At 36.9% G+C, this 22,297-nt stretch overlaps 1 protein-coding gene across 4 annotated transcripts in view; it reads left to right on the top strand.

Moving 5' to 3' along the window:
• The first annotated feature begins 991 nt into the window (after nt 1-991).
• The window catches only part of LOC106061303 (uncharacterized), a 51,801-nt gene continuing 30,495 nt past the window's right edge, over nt 992-22,297 (top strand). Inside the window, exons 1-3 of one of the 4 annotated variants that reach the window (XM_056010090.1) lie at nt 992-1,164; nt 3,635-3,786; nt 21,493-22,052. In XM_056010090.1, coding sequence (XP_055866065.1) covers nt 21,513-22,052 — 540 coding nt within the window. In that variant the 5' untranslated portion in view covers nt 992-1,164; nt 3,635-3,786; nt 21,493-21,512. Of the gene's footprint in view, nt 1,165-3,634; nt 3,787-12,000; nt 12,220-15,180; nt 16,248-21,492; nt 22,053-22,297 lie in introns of those variants that run through there. The other 3 variants (XM_056010105.1, XM_056010080.1, XM_056010097.1) reach the window with 3 other exon arrangements.

The following is a 22,297-nucleotide window of genomic DNA, read 5'->3' as shown; positions in this document are numbered from 1 at the left end:
GTTGTGACTGAGCGTCGCATGAGGTTTGCGGGACATGTTCTACGTCAAAATGAATTACGCACACCAAGAGTTGCGATAACCTGGAAGCCAAAACGAGGAAAGCGCAAACAGGGACGTCCTCGTATTACCTGGCGACACACCTTCATGGAGGACCTCAGAACAGTGGACACCAGATGGGAGGAGGCTTCAGACATTGCCAGTGACAGATCATTATGGAGACAGCTTGCCGCCCAATTCGCCGAACGGCGCGGGAGGACCTAAGTCTAAGTCTAAGTCTAAGTCTGTGTTATAGATAAAAAAAAGTATGTGTTATGGATAAAAAAAAAAGTATGTGGTATGGATAAAAAAGGCTGTGGTATGGCTAAAAAGCCAGTGGTATGGCTAAAAAGTCTGTGGTATTGATTTTTTAAAAAGTCTGTGTTATGGCTAAAATGTCTGTGATATGGATAAAAAAGTTTGTGTTATGGATAAAAAAGTCTGTGAAATGGCTGACAATATGCGTGTTAGAAAATTCTCCTACAGGGTTGTGTGGTATGCGTTCTGCTTGTTGTCAGGATGGCCCTGGACTCCAAACCAGCTTCATGAAGTAAGTATGAGTGTAGCATGTACAAAACTTCATTTCTGAAAGAAAGTCTCAAACCTGTAAAACAGCAAAAAAAAGTTCATAGTAGACCCCTTAACAAATCTCGACCCTGGCAGTGCCAGAGAATGAATATTAATTCATAATAATAATACAAATACTACTTCTATATTGCTACGATAACCAGACCTATTTGAAAACGATGTGGTTGATCTGTACTGCCCTCCTCTGACAGGTAATGAGGATCCTCCTAGGATTTTCTAGAGCTTCGAATTTTTTGTTATATGACGTGCACAGCATAGAAATTTTGGCTCAAATATTAAAATTGTGCCTTTTTTTTAAAAGTTATATTTTTATGTAAATCTACAAAGGGAAATCATTACCGATGCATAGATTTTATGGGATATCTGTATAACTTCCTATCTGCTCAGAGAAATCTATGCAGCAATGAGTGATTAATATTATCTATAAATTATAAGAACATTTATTAAGCTTACTTTACCATTATATATTGGACAGTCTTTTTAGCACAAAAAATATAACACAAAGGCCACAAAGAATTTAACATCTAATGTTGAACACAAGTAAGCTATTCTTGGTATAGTTTATCTTATCTTATAGTGTTATACATTACATTTAGTATATGTATTACTTACATCTTGATTAGATTTTCACCTGGCAGTGGCGACGCTAATGATTATATAGTACAAAGACAGAAACAAAACAATGGATTAGGGCTGGTAAGCTGCCAGTTTCCGGCCCTTGCCTTCAATACGGTAGCTGATGTAAAGCGCATCAATTTGTATGAGTCAGTGGCGTCTTACATATCGTGTTCAAAATGGAGACTTGAACTCGAGACCTCTCGTTTCGGAAGCTAAGAACATTGGTAGATTCATTTAAGTAGTCAAGTGTTTTCGATTAAATGAAATAACAAATACATTCAAATCCAGTTAATCAGATTAGATCGAGGAGCGATCGTTTAGGTCCTACTATCTGGCTGGTTCAACTAACTGGTTGGTCCTACTGTCAGGCTGGTCCTGCTAACTGGTTGGTCCTACTGTCCGGCTGGTCCTACTAACTGGTTGGTCCTACTGTCCGGCTGGTCCTGCTAACTGGTTGGTCCTATTGTCAGGCTGGTCCTACTAACTGGCTGGTCCTACTTTCAGATGGTCCTACTAACTGGTTGATCCAACTAACTGATTGGCCCTACTGTCCGGCTGGTCCTACTCACTGGTTGGTCCTACTTACTGGTTGGTCCTACTCACTGGTTGGTCCTACTCACTGGTTGGTCCTACTCACTGGTTGGTCCTACTGTCCGGCTGGTCCTACTCACTGGTTGGTTCTACTCACTGGTTGGTCCTACTCACTGGTTAGTCCTACTAACAGGCTCGTCCAAGAACCGAATTCTATTGTATACTAAGATTTGTTTCGGTACTTTTGGGTGCAGTCTCAGTCCGACTAAACCATGATACGGTCAACTAGATTCGAATGTATATAAACATGGTTTGAAGATTTATGCTGAGTGCTGTTTCTCACGTGAAGATTTTTCTTTTCGCTTTTAGGTGAGTAAAATCTTTTTGTCATCTTCTTGTACTTTGATTTAGAGATATCCATGTTTTGTTAGGTACAGTCAAGAGTTATTTGTCAAGTTGATACTTGGTGGGAGAAATAGCACATTTAAACTTGTTACTAGACAGACTGACAGAGTGAGTTCATATCAGCTTTGTAGAAATAAGCCTGTTTAAACGTTTTATCTGCAAACAGAACTAGCAAACTATATCGGACATGACTGCAACCTTCTTTATTCCACAAAGTCAGTGATGCCTAAAACTAATACCCGTGACAAATTGCTATCCGGCCCTGCAAGATTTCTGCCCACCCTGCCTAATGAAGCCTCCGAGGCTGAGTTCCATAGGACTTAACTTTTTTGTTTTTCAGGCTATGATGCGGCCTGCAAATCGCGTGCATGACCCCAAGAAGGAACCAGTTTATGAACTAGTGCTCTAAGACAGCGATGAGCGAAATACCCTTTAACATTTGTGTTTACGAAATGGGACTCTCAATATAGAATCTACTTGGAAAACTGAACGGATCTTTACAATAAGCCAACATGTTTGTTTTATAAAGAAAGTGTGGCTGTTAAAATAAACAAAAAATAAATGTCATTATTGGTTTGAGTCGCGAATAAAAAAAGATTGTTAACGTATGCCTAGAGATTGATCGATCAATGAGAATATTTACCGAAAAGAGACAATAAAATAATTTGTTGCTCAAATTTTAAGAAGAGAAATGAAGCGTGTTCCGGCGTGTAAAAAAACAATAGACTTCAACTAGCCAAATAATTCATGTAAGTACTAGATCCAAGGGTTTCTTATAAAATAGTTTCAGGTCAATTTCATTTCATTTTTTGTATGTTTTCGGTCGAGTGTCGGAAATTAAAATGGCCCTCAGGTCGAATTAAGTTGGGCCTCACTGCTCTAAGACAATACATTTGAACAAGTTCTAGCCAACAAATTAAATCATCTCGTAGCTGGGAATCGCTTTTGTTTTAAACGTTCAAAAAAGGACTATTCAAAGTTTACCTATCATTCACTCTATCAGTCTGTCTGTCTGTCTGGGTAGATTCTTTTACCATTTTATTTTTCTCCCACTTCCCATTATCGGATCAAGTTGAAATTGTACACATTATTGAATGTCGAAGACAACACATTAATCAATAAAAAATCAAACAATAAATTATTTTTTTAGTTTTAAAAAAATTGTGTTTTCTATAGAAAAGAGGGATAAACATTGCAATAATGAGATATATGGCAGCAATGGGACGGTCCTCTCCCTTTACTCAATAGAAGCTTTTGTTTTTAAAAAGTATTTTTTAATATATATTTTGTTTGTAAAATATTTCTTTTTAATGTGTGCGTGTTTTAGTTGTTTCAATCTAATATGTTATACCGACTTTAGATCGTCGCCGTTCTATCAGTGACGATGAGATTCGGGAAATTCTGTGTGTCATTAATGAAATAATTACAGCTCGTATGGCATTCTTTTGTTTCACAGAAATCCAATGCACGAATTACAACTCGGTTCAATGTTTTAGTAGAAAGAAAACCAAATATAAAGTTCAAGTTCAGTCAATGAATAAGGACACAATGAACATTTTAAAAACATGAACTAATGAGACCTGAAAGTGAAATAGAAACGGAAGAAGAGTAAGTTACTTCGATTTACTGTAAGATAATTTATTACAAAGCTTATGTTACCTTTGTCTGTCTGTCTGTCTGTCTTGTACCCTACGTTAGTTCTTTCACTTCCCTTCTTTGATCAAGTTGAAAATTCGCACAAGTATTCACTGTCGATGACTGACAATATGCGCACCGGCCCGCACCGCCATCTAAGCTAGAAGGTGCGCACTGTGATAAACTAGACTGAGAAGGATGTCAACATTAGGAAGAGAAGAGAACGATTTCCGCCCAAGTAGAGAGCCAAAATGGAGAGATTGTGCCTAAGATAGATGTTGTTTTGTGTACCTGTGATGTCTTGTAAATAAACGTCTATGTCTCGTTGAGTTGCCTCACTTAAGTTATTACAATATATATATACTATATCTATAGTGATGAAATATATATATTTACACTCTGCTGATTCATTAACCGCCCATATAAACCACCTGTAATATTCCTTGGAGCCGATAGTTTAGTTGATACTATTTTAGTGCCAAACGTAATTAAAATAGACTGTATTGAAGTAAAAAGAGACTATGGCTAGAGCGAAATGTTAACAGAACAAATATTGTCTCAATTAGGATTCACCCCAATGCTGGTGTTCAACTGTCTTAAGAATGTCAAGTCTGCCCATGTCCTGACTCTAAGTTACACCGAAAATGAACAGCTTTGAAAGCAGCGATATAGTCCCAGCTTCAAAGTGAATCAAAGGGGCTGAATTGTATTTGTGTAACTATCAATGACGTCATATTAATGTCTGACACACGCCACGTTCGTTCTGTTTCTTTCAACTCTATAACTTTCAACAATGTTTGACCGGAACAAACACTCTCCAAAGAGACGTGTTACTCATGGTGTATGTGATGTCTGAAATACAAAAGGGAATACACATAGAAACAATTGTGATTGTAGTGACATGTCAATACTATATTAAAATGACATTACTTTCTTTATTTTGTTGTTTTGTTGTTGATTGCGAGTCAAACTTCCAATTAAATGCTTCATCTAAATCACTTTGATAACCATGGAATATTTCAAATACTGATTACTATGGCGGGGGAAAAAAAAAATTATTTTAATGGATTTGGTCATCAATCTTTTCTTTTCTTTGTTTCTTTCTCTCCTTCTTAATGAATCACTCACTCAATCAATCAATCAATGTATCTATCTATCTATCTATCTATCTATCTATCTATCTATCTATCTATCTTATATATATATATATATATATACACTAGCCTGACATTACCCGCGGCCTGCGGGTCTAAGTTCGTGTTTACTAATCTAGTGGATTGGATTTAGATGTATGTTAAACTTAGCTAATGATCCTTTCAAGTTTTTTCTCTTTCGCTACGAAAATAAAATTAGTTTTGCAGTTGGTCTTTTTTTTTTAAGGGTCTTAAGTTTGTTTTAGGGCCACAATACGTACACTACGGTCTAAGTTGGTACCCAAGGAACATTTCTGCCAAGTTTTATCAAGATTGGTCAAGCGGTTTTTATATTTATACGGGGACATACATACATACATACATACATACATACATTTATACATACATACATACATACATACACCAAACATTCTTCTTTATATAATAGATAGTGCTTTTTGTGACGATAAGCACCGGTACGCGTACCGGCACCTCTTTCAATGTGGGGAAAAAAATACTTTTCTTGTATTTTTAACGTTTATTATTAATTTATTAGTGAAAATTTAAAAGTTAGGTAATCCATTACTGAGTACCGGCACCTATTCTTTTACAAAAAAAGCACTGTATATATATATAGCGTATATATAATCTTTCTACTTAGCACACACGCTTCCATTGTTGTTGCTTTTTTTTTTATATTCTTGTAAGTTTAAGTTTTAAGCATCAAATATAACAACTACAACCAATATATTTGACTTTACTCTGTACTAGTCCTTTATTCTCACTCGTCTCTACTAACTGATACGGTAATCTAGACATGTTACTTATGACCCTTTAATGTTGTTTTTGTTTTTTCATTATTATTTCGAGTGTTGTATCCCGCGTAGACCGAAAGGGAACACAACTCCACGGTACAGGTCTAATATATATTCGGAGTTCATTTTAAGGTGACCCGTGATGCCCAAAATACGGCACGTGGGTCATATCCGGACCGGAACACATAGTTTTCTGGCTCACGAAGTTTCAGTCTAGAGTGCACAATGAGGTCGAGGAGCTAGAGCTATGCATTGGACCGGAAGATTTGTTGGCAGTGACGCCGCACGAGACACACATGTCGGAAATATATATGCCTCCACCACCCCCCTCCCGTGCAGGAAAAGGTTGCATACTGCTAAAGGATGCGATTGACTTCTCGAAGAATTGATAATAATAACTGTAAGACATTGTCTTCGATGGCGAAAATTAAGAATGAGTGCAGCATTTCAAAACACTTCACAGATCCAGTAACGACCTGAAAATTTTGCTATGTCTAATGCAGCAAAGCCGTTGTCTTCAAGACGTCTATGTAAGTTCTCCATTTACACGTCTGCACCTGCCTTTGTCAAGGGCTTTTCTTTTGGGATCCAAATGTCTGCCCCGCGACCTTCGTGATCTTTCAAAGATCAACTGCTGCCATCTGCTTCCCTCTATGCCAGTGATGGTAAATTTTCTATGTCAGTGATGGTAAAGTTTCTATGCCAGTAATGGTATATTTTTAATGCCAGTGATGGTAAATTGTCTATGCCAGTGATGGTAAATTGTCTATGCCAGTGATGGTAAATTTTCTATGCCAGTGATGGTAAATTGTCTATGCCAGTGATGGTAAATTTTCTATGCCAGTGATGGTAAATTGTCTATGCCAGTGATGGTAAATTGTCTATGCCAGTGATGGTAAATTTTCTATGCCAGTGATGGTAAATTTGGCGCCTAAATTGATCTTTATAGCGCTTTCAAGGTGCGGCTCAGTTACAAGACGAGAATCTAACTTCACTCCACAGTTTAGTTTTCATTTTCTTAATTCTCAAATAAAAAGTAGCTTGAACCTGAATAAGATCATTTTTTTATTTACCAAAGAAATGTGTGCTTTCTTAGATTAAATGATAATCTATTGTGTCTGATATCGCTTGCGCGCGCAAACACCCATATTGCCCCGCCAAAAAGAGTACTAAAGACTGTTTGCTTAAATTTCCCAAACATCGGCCCAGATCAGTGATAGAAATGTAATGCTAAACTAACAACCTTTTCTGGACACATTTCACTGGCTCCTTTAGCAAACATGACCCACCAAATAAAAGTCCTTATCTAGTGTTTAGAAATGTGTAACAATTCTTTAATCCCTGTTCTACACCTAATCTTTGCTCTTTTATTAATGCTTTTAAAACTTGGAACAAGAAAAAAAAAAGTGAGACACAGCCTCAAATCCCGGGTTTCTGTTCTCGTAATAAAAGAAGTCATATTTGTGAATGCACTTATAGTTAGGGCGCCATGCGTTGGCTTTGTCCAAATGACAAATAGGTCTATCTGTTTTAGTCCCGAAAGAAGAGTTGGAAGGGGGTGGTATTGAGAAAAGCTAAAGGCCATTGAAAAGCTACTTTCAAGATATTTTAAAAGATGATAAAACACTGCAGCACTTTGTAGTAGATCTTTGTTTTTGTTTCAAATAATGTTCTAGACGTCGATGTGCAGTCTGTGAAAGAAGATGGAACGAAACTAGATGCAACAGTTTAAAATGTTGAAGCTCACAAACAGATTTTACTGTTTTAGACTTACGTTCGAATATTTCATTCCAGCGCTCCATGGTATAAAAAAAATATTTGTTAAATATCTTCCATGTCTGGGTATATTTCTTTATATATGGGTTTATTTAAATCTTTAAAGAGGCTTCCGTAATTGTTTACTATAGATAATATAAAAGCCGCTTTGAGTTTTGTGTGGTGTGTCCGTCACGCCTTGAAAGCTAGAAAGATATTGAAACTCCTAGTCCACGAAATATTGCAAACTTCTGGTACGTCTTATCTTTTGAAAGTGAACTGTTTGGCTTTTAACATCAAATATGTAAGCTGTTGTTTTTCCTTTACTGTAAAATACACTGTTTTTAAAGAGCTAATTACTACTTATAGTACAGAGCAAGGGAGGTAATATTAATCATTTTGTTGTAAATTTAAAATCTATATTATAAAGTAGAATGTGTGGTGTATGTATGGATGTATGTTACTTATAGACATCAAAACCGCTTGACCAATCTTGATAAAACTAGGCAGGAATGTTCCTTGGGTACCAACTTAGACCGTAGTGTATGTATTGTAGCCCTAAAACAAACTTGAGACCCTCAAAAAAAAATAAAGTTGTCCGACTCTATTACAGCTATAGTATTTTATGGATCTAGGCCATGTCTACAATGTTGACATGAGAAAAGATAGAAAGGATTTAGACCTAGATCTAATTTTAAGAAATACACTTTGCGCAGATAGTTTTTTACTTTGACACATGAAAATACAAAAGAAGATCCATTGATTTCATTATATAATAAAATTAACCTTCAATTTTGTGTTTCAAAAGCATTTTTTACATTAATTAGTTCCTTATATCTGTGATTACAGATTTCCTGACGAACATTCTTTCATTAGACAATACCGTAATGAATCGCGTACTAAATATTAATTCGTTTAATTGTTTACTTTATAATCCCATCCCTAGATCTAAAACTCTAATTCAACTCTAAGATGATAGAACTTCTCTTCGCACAGATAGTTTTATACTTTAATACATTGACATATTAATTAAAGTCCATTCATTTCATATTTTGATCAAATAAACATTCAAATTTGGTTTTCTAAAGCTACATTCGTTTACGAAAGCTGCGAAGCCGAGTTGAGATAGGCCTAGATCTATATTCATTCATGAATCGCGTACAAAAAATTATTTCGTTTAATTGTTACTTTATAATCCCATCCCTAGATCTAAAACTCTAATTCAACACTAAGATGATAAAACTTCTCTTCGCACAGATAGTTTTATATTTTAACACACAAACATATTAATTAAAGTTCATTCACTTTTTATTTTGATCAAATAAACATTCAAATTTGGTTTTCTAAAGCTACATACATTTACGAAAGCCACGAAGCCGAGTTGAGATAGGCCTAGATCTATATTCATTCATGAATCGCGTACTCAAAATTATTTCGTTTAATTGTTCACTTTATAATCCCATTCATTTAACAAAGCTATCGCTCTTTTCGTTTTTAATAGATAAGAATGTATCGACCTCGGGTAAACCCATTTTCGCAAAACTAATTTTATTTTCGTAACGAAAGAGAAATTACGTGAAAGGATTATTAGCTAAGTTTAACATACATCTAAATCCAATCCACTAGATTATTCAAAAGCATTTTTTACATAAATTAGTTCCTGATATCTGTGACTACAGATTTCCTGGCGAACATTATTTCATTAGACATTACCAATGGTTACACATTAACACATCTCTCTACTGAGTCTATTCCTAGGCCTAGGTCTAAAACTCTTATTGAACTCTAAGATGATAAAACTTCTTTTCGCAAAGATAGTTTTGTGCTTTAACACATAAATATACTAATTATTGTCCATTCATTTCATATTTTAATCAAATTAACATTCAAATTTGTTTTTCTAAAGCATTTTAATACATTCGTTCGCTGTTCGCTAAAGCTGCGTAGCCGTGTTGAGATAGGCCTATATTCATTCATGAAAAAAGGTCACGCATGCACAGCAAAGAATGAACTCTATAAAAGCCAATGTTTAACTCTAGATTAGTGTAGATTTAGATCTATGTCTACCTCAATATATACTTTATACTTTATACACATGAACATACAAAATTTAGTCTATTCATCTCAAATTTTAATCAAATATATGTAGGCCTACAAGCAAATGTTTTAATTTGAAAAAAAAAAAAAAAGATTTAAGCCTATTAGCTATTTTGATTTGATAGCTTCATTCACACTATTTTTATATTGACACATTTGCTTTACTTATTACATTATTATTTCGTTTAATTGTTTACAAAACACTCTCAGTGACTATATCAACAGTAATGCGCAAATAAAGACCCGCGGGTCGCGGGTAACATATGTCTAGTATGGTTATAATTATCCAGTACGTTTTATATTTGTTTTTAAAAAGAAATAATTGTATGTCTTTAAATAGACATTAAAACATTTATTAAGACGCATGCAATGTTATCCATTATCAGCGTATATAGCAACATGGAGGCCATTTACCCGTCACGTGACCAAAGGGAGCTACTTCTTCCAGAAACCAGGAATGAGAGACGCGTCATTCACATACAATTCTACCATCAATTAAAATCGTATCCATTAGGCCAGGCTCACACTGAATCATATCTTAAAATCCAGTAAAATTAATACTTAATGAATATTAACAAGCCGGCCAAACAATACGACCACTTTGATAATAATAATAATAATGATGATAATAATTATAAAATGCTAGTAACATCTTCAGCCCGCAAACCTCCATTTTGTATCAAGGGAGGTAATATTTTGAATGTTGATATTTTCTACCCCTAAATTTCCGATATTGTTGCAGAACATGTTGCACACTTCCTGTTTGACTGCATGGTGTGCAAAGACGTACTCTGTCATAGTCAGTGTTATCTTTTCTTTCCAATGTATATTCCTTGTACTTAACACTTTCAAGTATAAAAGGGATTTCATGGAAAGCGCAGAATGTATAGCTAAAATAAATAAATAAATAAATATTGTTTTTGTTACTTACAGTTACACGCAATAAGTCTGATTACATAATCGAGCCGAGATATACGGGAAGTGGACATTAGTAGGGGTTGATCTGAGGTCCAGGCTAGTACACATTTCAAAACACGTTTGTATTTTGCCCCATAATGGCAGACGTTGTCAGAATTTGAAATGTATTCTCGACTCTGGAATACTGTTTAATATCCAACTGTATCCGCACTTCCTCTTCATCTTCTTGCACGACATTTAAACTGCAGTCAACTAAATACTAGATCCAAGATGATTAACATCCTTTCCTAGCATTAAAGAGACTCAAGGATCGGAGCATGGGTACTCCAGAGAATTTTTAATCTGTATGTATTGTACCTCCACACCAACGACTCCAAGACACACACACACGTGAAGAACGTAGGTCAATGTTGGCAATAGTCTGAGAGAGAGAGAGTGAAAGAGAGGACAGTGGACAAAAGAAAAGAGATGAAAACTAAAATAAGGAAACACAGAGAAATGTTTTATTGGTAAATGAGTAGAAGTAGTATACTTTCACCCACACAAGCAGTGACTATAATTTTGTAAACAAATCTCATGATGTAACTTAGACAAGTTAACAATGAGGTTTTCGGAGATCACCTGGAGGCTGGGATAGGATTCATAAGCGTATTGTTATTTGGCTCATTTCTATGAGCGTCTGGCTCAATCAAAAATTGGTCGCCCCCCCCCCCCACCTCCTTTACGTGGATGTAATCAAACGGGACCTCAAAACAGTGAACATTGATACTGACCATTGGGAAGACATAGCCCTAGACCGCGCTAAGTGGAGAGAGGACGAAGAAAGCTATGGACAGAGAAAAAAACATGAGCTTCAGCAGCTCTGTAAGGAAAGCGTGCCTTACGAAAAATGGCTGGCTCCTCTACCACCAAAGCGAAAGTCACCTTAACCTGCGATATATGTGGACGGGAGTGTCTTTCCAAAATAGAGCTCCACAGTCACATGAAAAAACTGCTGTACTAGATTAACCATAGTCCTTACTGAAGAAGACCATACATATATATATATCTTTAGGTTGACGCTGTCTCCAATATTGTTTTCTCTTTCTCCAATACAAAGTAGTCCAAAGTATCCCTTGATCTGTTGCCTCTAGTCCTGCTGTTTGCATTCAAAGGAATAGCTTCACTTCTGTCACATAACTCAAACATTCATAAAGAAAAAAAAACCTAGATCTAGTAATAAAAACTACGCCCTACAACCATATTTTTTTTTAACCTGCAAGGATTTCAGGTTTGGTCTTGGAATCTATGGGGATTTCAAATGGTTCTGTAACAAGTCACTGAAAGATTTAGTAACTGAACAAAGAAAAAAAAATGCCGGTAAAATTCGTGGCAGTAAGTGAGAGGGCGGTGTTGTGGAGTCAGTCGTAAAGGGGAGTGTGGGGGGGGGGGATTGTAAAACTTGAAGTGTGGGGCGGCAATCGCATATAATGTAGCTACCAGTGCAGACGATAATGCATCCCCGCTTAGATATAGGTCATGTCTATTTCCCATAGGTAGTGAGGAGTTTTTTCTTTTTTTATTTCTTTCAAAAAAGAGAAACAGTGTATGTGTGTTTGATGTGTTACTATTCAGAGATGATTAAATCAAGGCTACAAGTGACCAATACTTGTGTGTGTGTTTGACTTGTGTGCCATTTCAATGTTTTGGTAAGTACGATGATAAATAGCTTATACAGCTATATAAATAGTAAACACAATCTAAGAAAGTACAGACGTTAAGTTGTTGACCTGGGTCACGTTCACTCGCACAGATGCACACCATGTATCCTGTCACTTTTTTAATCTCCGGGCAGACGACACCTGAAATTTAGCTAGGTGCACTATGTCCAGACTTATTTTTAATAAGGATTTTTTTTTAAGTGCTAGGTAGATGCTCATGTGCTGTGTCGCAGCTGTGTCGTGTGCTGTGTCGCAGCTGTGTCGTGTGCTGTGTGTTTTGGATGACACGTCAGAGCTTGGATGGAAAGGGAATAAATTAATGCACAAGTTATTGATGAACAAAACATTTGAACAAGACACAGGAAAAAGATATAGATAAATTAAACTAAATAAATTTGGAATGGATTATTAAATTAACTATGAATGATCTTTGCATAAATTATGCAAATAAATATGTTGTGGAATAAATAATGAACTACTTTTAAGCTATGAAGGAATTTTGGGTAAAATAGAGATGAATGACAAATAAAGCCTAAAACAGTTTTAAATAAAGTACAGATCAGCTTAGGATCTGGTAGAACGATACTAGAAACTAATTTTTTAACTATGAATCAGCTATATAGAGATCAAGTAAGGATGAACCATGGATAAACTATACATGTGACATGGATAAACTATTGATGAATCATCAAGAACCATAGATGAACCATCAATGAACTATGGATAAACTATGCATGTGACATGGATAAACTATTGATGAATCATCAAGAACCATAGATGAACCATCAATGAACTATGGATAAACTATTGATGAATCATCAAGAACCATAGATGAACCATTAATGAACTATGGATAAACTATTGATGAATCATCAAGAACCATCAATGAACTATGGATAAACTATTGACGAATCATCAAGAACCATAGATGAACTTTCAATGAACTATGGATAAACTATTGATGAATCATCAAGAACTATAGATGAACCATCAATCAACTATAGATGAACCATGGATAAACTATGCGTCGCGTGCTACTTCACCTTTTAGATTTAACGAAAGAATTGGAATTTTTTTTTTCTTTAGGCGACCAAAAAACTAGCAACATATATTTTTAAAAAGCTTTTCTAAGGGGAAGAACTCCACATGTAAAAAAAAACACCATATTTATTAATAATGTAGAATGTATTTCTCTTTTTCGATATCAAACAAAATAATTAATAACCACTTATAAATTATTTAATTAGTCTTTAGTTTTGTTAGATACAGATAATAATTGTGCAAAGTTTTAACTTGATCCGAGCATGGGAGGTGGGGAAAATAAGGAGTAACAGCAAATTGTACCAGACAGACGGAGTGTGAGTTGATTGAAGCTTTGTAGTATGGCAGGGGCCAGGGGTTTTCCTTTCTCCTCAATAATAGCATGATGGGATACATTCCTTTTTTTCATCTGCTTTATATAAATGTTTTTTTTTTTTTTTCAAACTTCATATTCGTATTCATCTTATATAAAAGTATATGTTATATAAAAGACTACATACTACAAAGGGTGCTCATAAGCTAAATAAATAAAAAAAAACTTCTTTCTACTAATTTTTCTTTGTCAACCAAAGGGAGAATAAAACAAAATTTATACGCTGGTCAGTATTTGTTGTGTCCTCGTTCTCAGGACCTGTGGTCACGCATCGAAGTTTGAACAATGCCCACTGACGCTCAGAGACAGATCTTAGAACATTCATTTTTATTTTTTATTTTTTTTTTTGGTGTGGGGGGGGGGGGGGGGCTTATTTTACATTAAATAATTTTGAGGAAATAGATGGGCTTTTAGCTTTTAGTCTTTAGAACATTAGATTTAGGACATAGATAAGTTATAGGTCAATCATTTATTTTAGAAAATAGGTTTTAGAACATTGATAAAGATACAAAATATCTCTCAAAATTAAATGAAACAGAATCTATACGAGCTCAAAACGTGTATAAGGCTTAGTTTGTTCTATCCACAGACCTACATATATTGTATCTAGACTGGAAACAGCCAAATTGTATGTCTGGTCGCTATGTGCGTAACTCGCCTTATGAATGTTGGAAATCGCTCTTCGGTCTCAGAAAAATAATGATAATGTTTTCAAAGATTAGAAATAATACATTTCGAAGCTATTAATCAAAGAACTATATGTTCACACAAATCTATGATATAACGCTTATGTCCTTTTAGTTTCCATGGAGATTACATATGTCTCCGTAACGACATTCCTAGATCTAAATATTTCATGCCTACTGAGTTTAATCATCTTAAGAGTTTAGATTGTACATTGAAATAGATCTTTCTAGACCTAGTTGGCAGAAAAAGAAAATGAATTTAAAAAAAAACCCTTACCATCCACAACATTGTATAGTGAAGGAGCCCATATATATATATGTCCTTTATAGAAATTTGTTTGATCAATCTTAATGAAACCTGATATGTCCTTTATAGAAATTGTTTGATCAATCTTAATGAAACCTGACATAAACGTTTCTTAGATAATAGCGTTGATTTTAGGATGTGTCAAGTTGGCCTACAATAAGAGACTTCACTAGATTTAGTTCAATGAGGCATCTCGACAAGGATTTTAACTATTAAAACAACATAGATGCCTCTTAGTATATAACAATTTAAAAATATAGCTAGTATGTTATGTAGGTTACTTTAGAAGAAAAAAAAACTTTAATTCTTGTAACTACTTTACAAAAGAAAACAGGACATTTGTTTCAGGACATTGTTGTATATGGTTTAGAGGACGGCGCGTCCAGTCTAAATCTAAATCTGTTGTACTATCAATGATGCCATTAAATAAAGGTGTCCTCAAATGGTAACACACCATGATTTGTTCAATGTGTTATGCTGTCTTAAATTGAGGATTAAAACTAACAAAAGAATCGTGCATGAGAACCTTTATATTTTAGTTTATTGTTGTTGTTTTTGAAGATGGTGAAATCGGATGTTCAATAAGCTTTTAGTTTTTGAATTCTAAACATGACAGACAGATAGACGGACGAACGATTGATTAATAGCAGCGTTACCCTTTTTGGGGCCAGGTAAAAATAAATTAACCAAACAAGAATTTAATTGAACAAAACTACAAGGATAATTACAGCTACAAGATGACAAAGATAAGCAGATGATAAGTGATTTATTGCAAAAAAATGAATATACAAATTTATTTCAACATTTCTTCACCGCATTGTTTTCTTCACTTTGTATTCCTAATGTACTTTCTTCATGGGTAGAAATCAAAAAATTAACAATAAATCTTATAGACCTTATACTTCACCATTTAAAATATAGATTTCCATCATTTATCATTTAAAATATTCTTTTCTATCGATTCTACCACGCACAATCAACAACGCAAAGGTTTTAAAAATGTGCAAAGTTAATTCGAGCTCTAAATAAAAACTATGATCATTGCACCTTCAAAGTTCAATACACTACAGAAAATAGAAGTATTACAATCAATGTAATAATACTTCATAAGATCACTGCGTACCCCTGTGTCCACCCCCCTCCCAGCCAACCTTTTGTTTACCTGAGTCAAGAGAAGACAATCCAAAAGTGGAAATATTTGGGTGAGTAGGTGTGCGTGTGTTTTTCCAATCGGAGTGCTCTGCCCCTCCCATGTTGACGAATGTCTCTCCTGTGCTCTAGGGCGAGTTAAAACAGATTAATATATTGTTTCGGAAAAAAACGGCTCACCTAGCCTCCCGCAGTTGAGCAACAAACAGAGGGCGGAGCTCGTCTCGAGGACGCGTTCCAATACCACACACGCATGCACCTTCATTCGAGTGCACAGTGCACACATCTATCTACGTTACTCAATACGTACACATATATACACACACATTTACACAAAGAAAGATTCATCTATTTCATTGGTAAGGATACACTACTTGGATCCGTGCTCAGCGTATCTATCACGTTGTCTAGTGTTGGTTAAACATTAAGATTTCGCTTAGGACTAAGAAAACATCAGTAGGTAAGGACCACGACTTAAACATGTTTGACTTACCAAAGTATAAAAAAAAAAGGATTGTCATAGATATGTATAATAACACTTGTATTATTAGGTATATTACATATAGAAATTCAAGCCTCAATTAACATTACACTAATTGTTTAGGCGCCATCTTGTGAATCATTAGTTATTTAATGTCAGTTCCGGGTCAAAATTTTGTCTAATTATAGATTAAGGTATAATTATAAATCTTTAGAGATGCTCTCTGATTGGTTAAACTGTCAAGCCGTTCATTGAAGATCGATATTAGAAAACTGTATATTTTATGTTTTGGATAAAACAACTTGACTACATAACAAACACTTGACAAACATAGTGTTACAAATGAACAGTGATAGGTAGAGGTCAACGTATGACCCCGGCGAGATGACACAGCAGCTAGTGTTCCCTGGAATCTACATGTACAAACAAAGACAGGATGTGACGTGTCCTCACGTGTTGTTCCAGGGGACGAACAGATCTAAGTAGGGGGACAGTTACTAATGAATAGTGACAGAAAGAGGTCACAACTTGTGACCCCGGCAAGATGACACTGCAGCCGATGTTTTCTGGAATCTTCATGTATAAACAAAGACAGGATGTGACGTTTCCTCACGTGTTATTCCAAAGGATACTAGCCGTGTTTGTGTAACTTTGGACAAGCGATTAGGGACTCTATATAAGCCAGAGAGTTAATGTGAAAGTCAGTCGTATGGAGTCGTGAGTGAGCCGTTACAGTCGATACAGACGGTGTAAGACGTGTGCGGCTCTGTGGAAGAGAAATGTGTACGACTCGATGCAAGTTAACTAGGGTAGAGTTAACTGGAGTGGACTACTGTCGTTAAAGTTAAAGTCTATACAGCGAACTACAGTGGACTTGAGCCGTTACAGTCGATACAGTCGATGTAAGACGTGTGCGGCTCTGATTCGGTAGACTTGAGTACGACTTGGTTCAGCTTTAGGAGACCTGGAGCGACACTGGGAAGTGTGTCGTTGGTCTGTTCTGTGGAATACGGCTCGAGGAAAGTTGAGAAGAGATGAATTGCAACGAAGTGAAGAGATGCAGTGCAACGAAGTATAGCTAACTGTAAACTGACAGATATTGTACAGTCTTCTACGCTACATGTTCAAGTAACGAATTGTTAGAGTTAATACTCATTAAAGTTATATGAAACTGAAAGTTTAGTCGTCAAGTTCTTTGCAGTGTTTTTATTTGTGTGCCAACTAATACATCTAGCCAGAAGATTCAGAAATACGTAACAATTGGTGTCAGAAGTGGGATCTTTCTGGCTAGAATGTGTTCCATCAAACTTCTTAATGAACTTGACATGAAAGAACTTAGACAAGAGCTTCGAGAAAGAGGTCTACAGCTTAACGGAAATAAGGAAACGCTAACAGCACGTCTCAGACAAGCCCTGTTGGAGGAAGATGAGAATCCAGACACTTGCCAATTTGAAATCAAACCTAATACGATGGAGCTCCTGAGAACTTTGCAATACAAAATGAACTCGGTGAGAGAGAGCATTAAGGAGATAGAATCAGAAATCAACACTAGATTTTCTTCATTTAACCAGTTGATTAAAGTCATGAATGAGAATGAACACATAGCTACCACACCCAACAAGACAGAAGAACAAACAGATTTGATAAAAGATCAAACTAGAATCATGATTAACGAGCTGCTGAACAACCAACAGTATCAGATTGAGTCGACAGATGAAAGAGCTACACCATTGATGAACATCGAACAATTATCCAACCAAGAATGTGGCGATACAGACAATCACGATAAGGATGCTGGTGATGGTTGTGCTGTCTGTGACTGTGATAGCAAACCCATAGAATGTGGCCCACAAGAAACGAAAAGAGACGGTAGCTGTTACTATTTCAACGAAAAGCAGAATGAGACCGCTGAAGAAACAATAGAAGAGACCTATAGTTTGACCGAAGCTTTAACTACAGATATACCTGATATGAGTACCTCAACCAGCCAAACAGATCAAGACAACGTTGGGTCTGCGTCCAAGCCTGTTGCTGTGGGCCTTAAAGACTTCTGTCTTCTATCTGCCAATGTCTACGAGAGGAACTCGAAGCTTGATTATTGCACCCATGCGTTTGACAAGAACTGTACGTACGTAGCTATGCAAGAAGACTGTGAATGCCAAGAAACATACCAACAAGCTCTAGACTTAACAGAAGCTTGTTCAGCTGTCAAGGTAGGCGCGAGAAGTCCTGGTGATAGTCAAGGAATTACAATAGAAACTGATGCTGAAGTTGATGGACCTTTGCACGTTGAATGTTATCAACCTGCTCCACAGTCGAGTCATCCAGACTCGGATGAAGGTGCTGACGTGTTTGACAACTTGCCATCAAGTGGACTTGCAGCTCATTCGCAAAGCATCCATCGAAGAATAATGCTGAAGCAACTTGTTAGATCAACAGTCTTGATGACTACAGCTATGAAATGCAATGCCTTCCTATGTGCTAAGTGGCTGCCATCAGCATTGATCGACAAGAAAACAAGACAACAACAACGACATCAACTCAACCAAAGAAATATCAAATGGAGGAGGCGGAGAAAGCGACACATGCAGAGTGCAACGTGGATGACTCCAACAAGATCAAGATACAAACCCACCCCTTCTCCCACTGATAGACCCCCACCTGCATTTATGAAACTCCAGAGCCCATGTTGTTAGAAAACAAGCCCCACCACTTCTCCCGTTGATAGACCCCCACCTGCACTAATGAAACTCCATAGCCCATGTTGTTAGAAAGATTCTGTCCGGAACCATCAGATCAAAGACGAAAGCCTTACTATCAGTTGAAAGTGTGAAGCCACTAAAGAATAATTTAAGAACATTCCTCATGAGAATAGATTTGATGAAGTATAACAGAGATTTTTAGAAGAACGCTAATTAAGTCAGAAGCAAGAAGGACAGAAAAGAAGTAGTTTAAGATGTCAGAACTGTAGTGAGTAACCATCTGTGACAGAACTGTACAAGAAGATCAACCCAACAGACATCGTACAAACCCAAGTCAGTTGCTGTTGTTTAAAAGAAGAGCATGTGAATATTGCTGTACTGTAATGAACCTGGTCATCTCTGAAGAAGCTCTGGAAAAAGCCCTAACCCATCTGTAAAAAGATGCTTGAAAATGTAAAACTCAGCCAGTGAAGCACGAACTCGTTAGAATGCTGATGAATTTCTCGACAAGAGTGCCCAATGTCGTCATCTGAAGGTCAATGTTTCCATACCAAGATTGATGAAAACATTTGTGAGGAACTGCTGAAAAATTGAGGATTTGGCTCCCATTTTTCTATGGAAAGAAGATGGACAACTGCCAGATTGAAAGAACATCTCTGAGAAGGGGGCAACCACCAAAGCTTCCTTCTTGAAAACGTCGATCGGTTTCTTCAGTATCGTGGTGAAATGGAATCTGTTCGGGACGAACAGATCTAAGAAGGGGGCAGTGTTACAAATGAACAGTGATAGGTAGAGGTCAACGTATGACCCCGGCGAGATGACACAGCAGCTAGTGTTCCCTGGAATCTACATGTACAAACAAAGACAGGATGTGACGTGTCCTCACGTGTTGTTCCAGGGGACGAACAGATCTAAGTAGGGGGACAGTTACTAATGAATAGTGACAGAAAGAGGTCACAACTTGTGACCCCGGCAAGATGACACTGCAGCCGATGTTTTCTGGAATCTTCATGTATAAACAAAGACAGGATGTGACGTTTCCTCACGTGTTATTCCAAAGGATACTAGCCGTGTTTGTGTAACTTTGGACAAGCGATTAGGGACTCTATATAAGCCAGAGAGTTAATGTGAAAGTCAGTCGTATGGAGTCGTGAGTGAGCCGTTACAGTCGATACAGACGGTGTAAGACGTGTGCGGCTCTGTGGAAGAGAAATGTGTACGACTCGATGCAAGTTAACTAGGGTAGAGTTAACTGGAGTGGACTACTGTCGTTAAAGTTAAAGTCTATACAGCGAACTACAGTGGACTTGAGCCGTTACAGTCGATACAGTCGATGTAAGACGTGTGCGGCTCTGATTCGGTAGACTTGAGTACGACTTGGTTCAGCTTTAGGAGACCTGGAGCGACACTGGGAAGTGTGTCGTTGGTCTGTTCTGTGGAATACGGCTCGAGGAAAGTTGAGAAGAGATGAATTGCAACGAAGTGAAGAGATGCAGTGCAACGAAGTATAGCTAACTGTAAACTGACAGATATTGTACAGTCTTCTACGCTACATGTTCAAGTAACGAATTGTTAGAGTTAATACTCATTAAAGTTATATGAAACTGAAAGTTTAGTCGTCAAGTTCTTTGCAGTGTTTTTATTTGTGTGCCAACTAATACATCTAGCCAGAAGATTCAGAAATACGTAACAATATACTACCTTGATGCTGATAAGAGTATACTACTTGTAATTCTTTTACTACTCTACTCCAAATGGTTTCGATGAAGGCAACATGTGACATAATGTGTCTTCATACATAACATGTGACATAATGTGTCTTCATACATAATATGTGACATAATGTGTCTTCATACATAATATGTGACATAATGTGTCTTCATACATAATATTACGTTTTATGTCATTGGAGTGGCCACTCATCTGTCGTTATCGGTGCTGATTTTTTACAGGTGTGCGCGTGTGTGTGGAGGCGTGCGTGTGTGTGTCTATGTGTGTGTGTGTGAAGGCGTGCGTGTGTGTGTCTATGTGTGTCTATGTGTGAACTCGTCATCGGGCTTAAGTCAATTCAAATTTTCCCGGTTTTTTTTTAACCCCAGAATTTTAGCTATTGATATAGATGCATAGGATTTGTAGTATTTATTTCTTTATTGTCCCAGAGTTTCTGTAGACGCTGATAAGATAAATAAAGGAAATAATTTGTCAAAAATAAGAAAAATTTGAATTTAATGTCAGGTATAAAAATAGAATTTTGGGTTAGGGTTAGATCAAGTTCGTATAAATATATGATTGTCTACGTGATGTAAAATATTGTAAAGCTAACATCTTAGATAACTTCACTCAATGGTATGTAAAGATGATGTTTTCAATCGTCCATCGAGCAACAAGTTGAGATCACATAAGATTAAAATTATTAATAAAATAAAAACGCAGAGCGTGTTTTCTACTTTCTTTTCATGGATAAGAAACCTTTTTTATGAAGCGGAACCATTTAGTCTTTTGTTTGTTTCTTTCATCTACAGACACATATTAAAGCAGAATTATGGGCAACAAATGTTTCAACCGGAAGAAGAAAGACGTTCCCGACGCGAACCAAGCTCTCGTCCTGATTAGAGAGGCTCAGAAGAAATACTACAGCAGCCACATCGAGGAGCAGGACGACAGCGACAACGAAAGGGAAGAGTCCACGGATATCAACTTCGGCTCTCAGGACAGCCTGGATATGCTTGACACCGAGCCCGCCTTGCCGGCCCGCTGCAGCATTGATTTGAGCAGCATTCAGTCCTCCATGGACAGCCTGGATGTGTCCGGCATCAACAACAACAAAGAGGGCGACGGGGTCCATATTCTGGACGGTACCCCCGAGTCCACGGCTAGCCTCAGGGGCCGTTCTCGTAACGCCAAGAAGCGGGCCAAGGCCAAGTTCATTCGACTCAGCAAGAGGGCGAATTTTTTCTCCATCTTTAATGAGGAGGATAAAAAAGCCCGCAATGTGGACCCTAAGATGTATAGCTATCCGTTTGAGAACATTGTTTTCGAAGGTGGGGGGAATAAAGGTCTTGCTTATTGTGGAGCTGTGCAGGTAAGAACCTTGAGCTCTGTCCCCTTTATCTATCTGGATAGATCACAAGCGCGGTCTGTGTTAATGTAGCGATACGGCTCCGGGTGGCTGTAACATTGTGTTCTTGTTTATTCTGTGGCCGTCATCTCCTAGACTCTATGTAAGCTTATGTACTAGATGAAAAGACTCGTCTGATGTGATTCTCGCTGTTCTGTTTATTAGTAGGAGTGGGAAAGCCGTTTCCTTCCCGAACCCAGGTATCCTTC

This window comes from Biomphalaria glabrata, chromosome 1, assembly GCF_947242115.1.
Source record: "Biomphalaria glabrata chromosome 1, xgBioGlab47.1, whole genome shotgun sequence".
NCBI classification, from domain to species: Eukaryota; Metazoa; Mollusca; class Gastropoda; family Planorbidae; genus Biomphalaria; species Biomphalaria glabrata.
Note: the sequence above shows the minus strand (reverse complement) of the source record. Positions and strands in the feature narration are given on the sequence as shown.